General features: G+C 40.4%; 1 protein-coding gene across 2 annotated transcripts in view; it reads right to left on the bottom strand.

The window, feature by feature from the left end:
- The window catches only part of LOC137993545 (galanin receptor type 1-like), a 23,138-nt gene that overhangs the window by 1,463 nt on the left and 11,675 nt on the right, over positions 1 to 10,000 (bottom strand). The window contains exons 1-2 of one of the 2 annotated variants that reach the window (XM_068839468.1): positions 8,296 to 8,433; positions 1 to 1,844 (exon numbers count right to left, since the gene is read on the bottom strand). The exon at positions 1 to 1,844 is cut by the window's left edge and continues 1,463 nt beyond it. In XM_068839468.1, coding sequence (XP_068695569.1) covers positions 702 to 1,829 — 1,128 coding nt within the window. In that variant the 5' untranslated portion in view covers positions 1,830 to 1,844; positions 8,296 to 8,433 and the 3' untranslated portion in view covers positions 1 to 701. Of the gene's footprint in view, positions 1,845 to 8,295; positions 8,479 to 10,000 lie in introns of those variants that run through there. The other variant, XM_068839467.1, reaches the window with a different exon arrangement.

Genomic DNA, 10,000 nt, shown 5'->3' with positions numbered 1-10,000 from the left:
TGAACGTCAACAAAAAAATGGCCGACAGTCGCTTTGCAATTTCCAGTAAAGACGGGATCCGAAACTTAAAAGAAAAAGTAACGACAACACAAAAAAAAGCACACAGACCTGGATCAATGTGTGGCGTAGTTGGGCGGAAGAACGTGGTATAAATGCGAACCTCGAAGAAAACTCGGCTGAGGTACTCGTAAATTGAAAAATTACATCATTCTCTTACAGTTCGTAATTTTGTTTAATGTACCTACTAAAAACACATTCAACCTGTGAACGGATTTTACCCGCAACATATGCGCCTACAGAGGAGAAGACAGAGCAATTTTGCCAATTGTGAAAATAGGCGTGGACTTCGCTCATCGAAGTAAAATGGCGTTCAATTGATTTGCAGAGGAAGGCGCACGGAGAATGAACGATTGTTTTCACTCCTTAAACCAAATTTGTGTTGAGCCGTCAAGATTTCATAACAAAACTCATAGTGGCCCGGACCATAACTGTTGCATGGACATGTCAATGAACTGCTCGGGTCAACGCATTTCCTCTTTTGATTGTAAGTGGCCATTTCCATGAAGCTTTTGATGGATTTCCTGGGATGTCTTGCACTACAAATAACCTTTCACTGAATTTCCAAATTTAGCTCCTGTTAATGTTTGAATCGGGGACATTCATTGTTGGTTTGTCCTTCATCCTTAACTATTTCACTCAGCTTACAGATCTGCTATACCTCGTGTCTGTGTGAATGTTTGGGTTGTTACAGGTCCTGTCGATCTTTTGCCAGAATTCCTCAGGCTACTGAAGGTTCCCCTAAAACTTCGTCGCCATGTTGAGAGTCTGCCTCGTAAGCAACAAGGCAACGCTGTTTTAATTTCCCGGCGAAACTCTCTATTCATTATACAGTACACCAATGGGTCAGCTGCCGAATTGGTTGCGATGGCGATGCTTACGTAGACCATGAGAATAACGAAGTAGTTTTGGTAGGGAAACCTTTCCCAAAAAACCAGCGCCATTGTGAACAGTTGATAAGGTAGCATGGTCACAGCGAACAAAATAACCAGCGGTTTGAGAATTCGCTGCGTTTTTCTTGTCTGAACCAATATCGCCTCTGTGTTTCTCTTTACCGTTGCACGCGATGTTTCGAGGGAAGAGTTTGGTGTTTGACCTTGAAGTTTGACAGCTCTTTTCCCCACGAGTTTACTGATCTTCCGATAGCTAAAGGCGATGATGCACATAGGGAGGAAGAACATGCATACTGCATTTAAAGTGACCACGATGCGAGGAAGAGATTTTGAGGAGTAGTCAAGGTAACACTCCATAAACTCATTGTTGTATTTGGTGTGGAGGTAAGCCGGCAAGGCTGCTATGAGAAAGGACATCAGCCAGATGCTGAATACAATAAAAACGATTCGTTTAGACAATCGTCTTCCATGAGACGATGTCGGCAGCGTGATCTGCCATGCGACTTTCACGTATCGCTCAGCTGCAATTGCCGCGATGGACCAGATGCACGCACCAAAGAATGTATCTGCAAACGGACTGATGTAACAGCAAACCAGCTTTCCCAAAATCCAGTGGACATTAAATTCAATGCGATAGATTGCCAAGGGATAGTTGATTAACAAAATTCCCAGGTCTGCAAATGCAAGACTCAGAAGATATGGGGTCATGACCGAAAACGCGTTTGTTCCACGAATGATCTTCGCTATGACAATGACATTGCCGACCACACCAAACACAGCGATGGTGATTTGAAGAACAAGTCGGAAAATGGAAAGTCCTCTCGGTAACTCTATGTATGAGATAACCCCGCTTAAATCCTGCGTTGTATTGTTTGTCATATTCTTGAATAAACCCTGAAATGAAAGTAACCGGACATTTCATTAGATAACAGAAAGTCTAAGGGGAAAAAAACACCAGAATAAGACCTTGAACTATATTGAGTATTTCGCGATCATCCCATCCCGTTTTGAAATATGGGTGTAGAATCTTTTAAATGGATTATTCGTATACATAGTAGAGAGTGCAAGATTCTCTGGAGTCTGCTCATTCGTCAAAACCTTTAATTTGATTATTTGGGTTTTCTTAAATTTTTTTTCGAAGATTACGTCAAAGGGTCTGTTACTTGGAGGAAGGGTGCCCCGGCTAACCGAGTTACCGTGCTTGGAAGGCTATACCATATCCCGCCTTTACATGAAACTCACCTAAGCGGGATAGCTAGAGCGATATCTTTTGAGTGGGCCACACAGCACAACGAACAAGATCATCAGTGCATGGCGGACAAAATAAACGTTTGGCGGGAAGTTTAATTTTTTTATCTTTTGTTTGGCCGCTTTTCTGTCTCTAGGGAAACTATTTTGCACTTTATTTGTCATTTCGTTCAGTAGATGTCACGGTTAAGTGATCACAACCTAACGATTCCTCAGTCCCAAGTTGTTCAAACGATGGATACACTTATATCCAGGTTTGACCCTGATTAGATGCACGCCCAATTTTGACATCCAACACGAAGTGTCCGTTTAAGAAGGCTCAAAAGGGTTTTTAGCTGCGCGCGCGAGTAACCTACACACACCATAACTGAGAAACACGCGTCAGCTGGATGAAACAAATTTCTATCTATAGTAGCGCGTGCAACACACCGGAAGTGAAAATACGGCGTAAAATTGCGCGAAAAGGACATAAAACCTGCAGGAAAAAATTATCTGTATCTCGAAGTCTTGCGCGGTGACCTATCTTGATTTTTCGCATGCACGTATCATTCACGATGGCACTTTAAATAAAAAAGTTTCGGGGAAATTTATCTAGTACAATTTTCTGTAAACTATAAAACGCCATTTTCAGATGTATCTTAAATTCTACAAGATAACTTTTTGTTATACTCTCTAATAAGTTAAAGACTTTAGGGAGATTTCCAACAAAGAAATAAAAACGGTAGGTCATCGACTTAGTTTTTCAGATAATTTTCAAAAACTGAAACTTAGAGGGCCTTTTTGTGGACCTGGCGTGTTGCCATGGTAACCGATATGACGTCATAAAGTATTGCCCAACAAGAGAGTTGCAAAGATATTTAGAGTTTGCCTACACTGTGAAATATCCTTCTTTGGTATCTTTCGTCGTTTCACAAACACTCTAGCAACAAAAAAACCCTTTCGAGCCTCCTTAAGTCTAAGCATTTGCTACCTATTTTCAACAATAAGGTAAGTGTAAAGGTTCGCGTTACTTTTAGCTTTGGGTAAATGCAGCAGTCAATCTTTACTTAAATAGCAGCATTTGGGGGACAGTGTGACGTAAATTTTCTGTTCTCTGAGACACAATTGCAAGTGATGTTGAAGTTGGCGAGTAGAGCAAGGCAACACTTCGTGACGCTTATTGAAATCTGCGTGCATCAAATTAGGGTCAATCCTGGACAAATCGTTAGCCGGGGTAACCCAGCACGAACCGTTTACATGGCAAAAGGATAGCCCGCCTAGAAGCGTGGTGCCTCGGGCAAGTAGACAGGGTGCCCCGGGAAGAGGGGTTACGCTGTCTAGCGCTGTCTCCCAGAGTAGCTCGGTTAGCGGTTGCACCCTCCGTCCATGTTGACAGGCCCAAAGAAATCAAAGTGCACGTGATTGCCGCACGTTCAGCAAGGTTACTAGGGAATTTAAGAAACGATGACTGCTACAGCAACGACAACGAACGCCACAAAGATTAAAAACTATCTTTTGTCACGTTATTAATCTGATTCTGATGTCTTCGCCTTCTTGTTCTTGTTACTATCGTAAAATAAGGAAAACATCGTGTTACGTTTAATGGTAATTTAATTAAGTAGTTTCTGTAGTCCATCAATCCATGTAAGCTCTTTTTGTTTCGTATTCTTTTATGTAACGAGGGGGTCCAGGTCCTATAAGCCCCATGGTTTCTTCTGAGCTCCCTTGCCATGTGATAATTTCTTTTTATGCTGTACTTCGTTATGTATTGTGGCTAAATAAACTGAACTGAACTGAACTGAACTAAACTGAGCTATGTCACGCAAGTGATGTAATTTCATGACACTCAAAATTCGCAAAAAGCACGAGTTTCGTGTAAACAATCTGTGCAGAGTTGAGCAGAAATAAATACAAATAGCCAGACAACAGAGATCACAGATCCACGTAAGGTGTTCGATTCCTTCTCTGTCTTTCTTGAACCCATAAGTTACCAGAGAATTTGCCATTTGGTTTCAGTGTTGTACAGAACACCACACTTGGTAAAATATTAGAAATACAGCTCGACGAGCAAAAGCTTGTTGTCGAAGTCCATTACTCGTCGCTTTTAAGATTCCAGATATTCATTTTTCACCGCCTGTCTTGTTTATCCAATTGACGTTCCATTCTTGAGCTCCATGAGGTTACATTTTGTTTAAAGATGTACTAAAACGCCATTCGCGTTCCAATGACTTTCGACGCCATTGCAGGTTAATTAAATGTTCTCCTGTGTGCACCAGAGAAATTTACACATCACCCGAGCCCCCTCAAACCTAACAAAATACGCACAGAAGGCTCTATGCACAAAGACACCACTTAGCATGGGAGTGACAGGCAAGACTTTTACCGACACGGAAAAAAAAAAGAAAACAAAGAAATTTTACCCATTTTCGGACTGGGATTGCCATACTGGCAACCCAGTAAAAAGTTGATCGAACGATGTCGAACTCGGTTGACATAACCTCTACGCTGCTGAAACAACGGCTTCAAGTCGGCAATTTTAAAGTATTTAAATGAAGCTAATCCTAACAATTTGTTGAAAGCTAACCGAATAAAAGGCTTGGCTGCTAAGAATGGCATCGACCGTCAAAAATGGCATCGCTTGTTTACGAAAAGGAAATTAGCGACGTCGCCTTGGTAGATCTTAAGTTCCCTTTATTAATAGGGGCTTTAAGATCTACGACGGCGAGGTCGACGAAAATCTTCACACCTCTCGTCCGCGAGAAACTTCAAACCTTTCGTTGCTAGGACGAGAAGTGCGCATGCTAAAATAATTTGAATCAAATATCAAGAGAAACAATTGATTTTAGCTCAATTTTTGCCTGTTGTTTAGTAAAATCGAGCAACTAATCAAAAGAAAGAGCCGACCGAAAATGAGACAATTTTCATGCTTTTATAGCGATAATTAGCAGCCTAAAATCACCTCTTGACTGGTTTTCTTCTTACAAATAGAAATATTTCACACTGACTAGAGCTGCCCCGCTGTTAAGTATAGTTGTACGCAGAATTCAATGCGGAGGGCCCAGGTAGAGCAATGACCGTTTACGAAAGGAGCAGCTTTAGCATAATAGCATAAGGCAATTAATGATGTTGAAGCGGGGAGAGAACAAATCAGTACTGAATATGATGAGAAGGCGTTGCATAGTTTGGTGTAGTTGGAAATGTAAGGAGTACAGGGTTTGATCGTGGCGGCCACGGTGGTGTACCAGTCGAAAGAGAAACTAAAGGAAACGCAAGTTCAATTTGTAGAGCAACGTTTTTTGGGAAACGTGACATATTGTAAAGGATGAAGTTTGTTGGTCTTGAATAAAATAATGAATAACCACTGATATACGGCGGAAAGAAACGCAAAGACTCCGTTATATGTCTTTAATTCCGAAGTCTGTGCTCTTTTAACCACAAGCGTTTTCAACGTTTTTTAAGAGTCAAAGCCCTTTCATTTGAACAAATCTTGTAATGTTTTTTGCATCCGTGATTTGAATCGGTTTGTCTGTCATCTAATATACTCAGTTACGCTATCATAGGAGAGATAAAACCCCTTGCTGGCTTAAGTTCCTCCGGTATTATCATAGTTGAACCGCCATTATGATATCAATGTCATATTTAATAGTAACAGAACAATTTTTGAAATGGCTTATCCTTTGTCGATAATTCAATTTCCCCTTTATCTTTTTTTCATCAAATATCAAATTTCAACGGAATTGGGAGTGACTGAGTGCTTTTCTCGTGATAAATCTCGTTGTCACTCAATTTAATTGTGGATTCAACTTTTAGTTTTCATGTTCCTTCGACACTATCCACAGTACTGTCTTCCATTCTTCTTAAAACGCTCACGTTCATTTGATACTGACCGAGCAATTCTGTGAAATACAATTGAAAGCCAGAAAACCCAGCGAGTATATAAGAACTTAATAACCTGTTAGCCTATAATTTGTCAGTTACACCCCCTCTTAACAAGAACCTGTTAACCCTAAAATTGGAAACAGGTTCTTATCCCCCCCCCCCACCCCCCGGGAGGGAACTCCCATATAAAAGGGGAGGGATGATCGTCGGAAATTTTAAATTAAACCCCTAAAGGAGACCAATTTGGGCGTAGACCAGTCTTTTTTTGACCCCAAAAAGAGACCATATTAAAACACAGAGAAACAAAAAATACCGTGACTTTTAATGATGGCAAAGACACTATCATGTCTTATCACTTTCACCTACGTGAAGAAATGTGAAAGTGTAAATATACACTTTTATATTTCTTCGCGCGCAACCCTAAAGGAGACCCTCACGGCTACATGTGATTGCGTTTTGCCCAGAACACCCTTAGTGAGACCAAAATCCAAAATTTACACCCCTTAGCAAGACGACGAGCATCCCCCCCCCCCCCTTTTTGTATGGGAGTCCCCCCGGGGGTTCCGGCTACAAGCGTCCTTTTCGTAGGATGAGCATTACTTTAGGCTAGAGCTGATGATGTCACATGATCTTTCAATTTTCTTATTTCACTCATTTGAATATTTTAATTCCGCATTTAGATTTTGTTTAAATTTTATATAACGGATAGGGAAATACTGGCTGCTGCATTGGGGACGAAGACCGAATACCAATAAATTCTGGTATCTTCTACGTGATTTTTTTTTTCAGAAAATAATAACTAATTTAAGAACCTAGATAGTCTAAATTCCTGTTTATTACCATTTATGTAAGTACCTGCTTAGGATAATTTTAAAATGGAAGGTTCTTATTGCGGGGTTTTACTGTATTGTCTTCTTACTTCCAGTTCTTGGTGACGGTTAACTTAAGAGTTTCACGCCCTTCTGGTGATTTGGTTAAAATCAATACTCTTCAGAAGACAAAAAAGTCACAAGAAACTCAGTAGCGAATCGAAGGAAGACCATTGGGGATTTCTTTGGGCCATAAAATTCTACGAAAATGATTTCCACTCGTGTAGTTTATGTATGAAGGACGCTGGAAGAAAGTTGATTGCTCGATGGTCAAACCACTCAGATTGTGTTCGGTGACAGCTTTTATCAAGTGCTATTCCTCAATTATCGTTGTTTATTTTCTCGTAAAATCTTGTAAAGGGGTACTCGTAGGTTACTAGGTAACTTAGTGACCCATGTCGTTTTCTAGAGCCTTTTCCCGGCAGAATACAATAAAATATGTCTTTGTATCTGTTTCCTGGTTATGACAGATTATAGGAAAATAACATTCGAAATATTGTGACCGTGTCCTCCCTGCAAGAAAACTAAATAATCTTTCTTACTCTTGTCGGTCCGTATTTTTAACTGCAAATCCTAGGGATGAATTGTAAATTTCCCTCTTACAATTGAATAAAATCAATGGCAGCAGGTTTTTAGCTTTTGTTGGGGTTACGAGCTTCCAGATGAATAAATCGAGCAGCGGAGAACATCGAAACTGAGCTTGCTTCTTCAGGCCTAACTTTTAGACCTAACACTGAAATGTTTTACAAAGCAACGCTAATATTTTGGAATTCTAAACGGACATGACTGCCATACGGTTTGGGTCATTTGTGATGGAATTACAGACAGCCATTTTTTCCAAAATTGACAGCCTCTAGAAATGATTTAAAATCGAAGGGAATGGAGTTTTGGAGTTCTCTAACCCTAACCCTAATAGGAAAATAAACGGTTTGCATAATGATACACCCCTGAATATACCCCTGGACTTCTTTGCAGGGGAGCCATTTTGGCGCTCTAAGTCGTAGCTAGTCGTGAAAATTCGGTCGTTTCTATCTGGGCTCAGTGACTGAATTAGAACTCTACGTTTTCTTCGTTCGACGCGCCGGATTCATATCAACACGACAACTCCCTAATCCACATATTCGGTCGGTTTGATGCGCTCTTGACCAAGCGTTAATGAGTTTTCTCTGATCAAAAAGGTTGTTTCAGCTACACTTGAGAAAAAGTTCGAAATCCTTACGAGCTAAAACTCTCAATTATCTTTTTGTGATTTGTGAATTCAAATCCATTTCCACGAGTGATGTGGGTCTTAAACTACTTTGAGCATTAAATAATAAAAATATTATACACTGTATAAAACGCTTGAGCTGTTCACAAAAGGAAAAACTCACGTTCACGTCCTGTGTTTTGTTGGAGATTTACCTGGGCAAACGGAAGGAAGGATGCAAGAACTTCGTAACGAGTCTTCTCAGTAAGTGGATGGCACCTCTTCAACGACAATGTTCAATGTGAATAAAAGCGTTCAGGTTGCTGTCCTGGTTTTTGACAGAAGCTGTTACAACCAATTTCCGGATCTAGAAATACAAACAGAAGGGAATATGCAGATAAATAGCTCAAGTCAATATTTAGCTTCAAATGTATGCACAAAAAGGGCGCCTAATGCGATCAAATTTTATGAACTGCACGGTAGGCACCGAAACTTGTCACTTGGTCCGAAAATTCGTAGTTTCAGCACATACAGAGCTTTCCGCTGCGTGACGCGTTTGAGTTTCATCTGGTGTAAATTTGCACTCGTTGTGGAAGTTGTAGTGCTTCGATCGTTAACTCGTCGTTACAGTGTAACACTGATCCCAGAAAATAGCTCTTACGCCAAAAAAAACTACTTACACCCATTTGCGTGGCGACTAATATATTTTCTGCGTAGGTTCGGTTACGTCTTCTTTCACATCATTAGATACCTTCTTATCACGGCTACATATTTTTTTATTGTCATTTCCTTTCGTCAGAACGAACTCGCTCTATGCGGTTCTGTGCCCATAACTGAAAGATTTCTAAGCTTAAGTCGAGATTTGGGAAGCTTGTAAATTAAGCTCTTCGAATCCCATTCCAGCTGTATTCACGACCCATTATGACAAAACACAAACAAGTTATCGCCTCCGGGGATAAAAGACAAATGATATGTCATAAGTCATATACATTTGTTCATCCTGTACTGTAATATTACTAATCAACTGCAAATCACCTGAACCAGCTGGTTTGTTAGTGTCACTTTGGCTTTCCAGGGTTGAAACGTTGTTAAGGGTGTTATGGCGGGGTTATTAAGGGAGAAGCGGAAGATAGTCACAACAAAGACAACGCCATAAAAGGTCATAAAACAATAATATCATTGGTTTAAGGAGGAAACTAACTTCATGCTTCACGTGCGGAACGCATTCTACAGCTCGAATCTCTGCCGAACTCTGCATAGTTTAAGCAAACGCGACCTCTACGGCAAAGACAACGCCACAAAGCAAGAATATGATTGGTTAAAAAAGGAAAAGTGCTGCATGTGCAGCACGAGTTTCCGTGCATTTCTTTGCCGTACTCGACAAAACAAATTTTAGGTTTTGACGACAACGTGAACTTGAAAACAATGAACCATTCACTTTCTATTTTTACTTTTAAAACCGCTCGTACCCATCCATAGTTAATCTAGGGACTGGTTATGAAACCCTGGGAATTTCAAAAGCAGGAACAACATAGTCGCAATAAGATTTTGAACCGACCGTGACCCTGCACAATCTTTTGTTTTTGGTTCGCAAGTTAATTTCGAATAAATTAGTCGAAACTTTTGATTGGTTATCCTGCCGAAAAAAGCGTGTTTTTGTCGGGTTTTGTGCAGGGTCAAGGCCAAAAAAGCGAACAAAAACATGAAACAAAGAAACTTGTCCAGTTTTATAACGAGTCTACATCTCTTAACTATGACCCATCCAATTACAGGATAGTTCGCCCGTATTGTACAAGGTGAGCAAGACGGAATAATCGCAAAATCCTTGAAATAGCGTAAGTTAATACACCTCAGCATTGTTCTGAACAGGTCGTTATTTCCAGTGAAAC

The sequence above is a fragment of the Montipora foliosa genome, chromosome 2 (genome assembly GCF_036669935.1).
Source record: "Montipora foliosa isolate CH-2021 chromosome 2, ASM3666993v2, whole genome shotgun sequence".
NCBI classification, from domain to species: domain Eukaryota; kingdom Metazoa; phylum Cnidaria; class Anthozoa; order Scleractinia; family Acroporidae; genus Montipora; species Montipora foliosa.
This window is presented reverse-complemented; position numbering and strand designations above follow the sequence as displayed.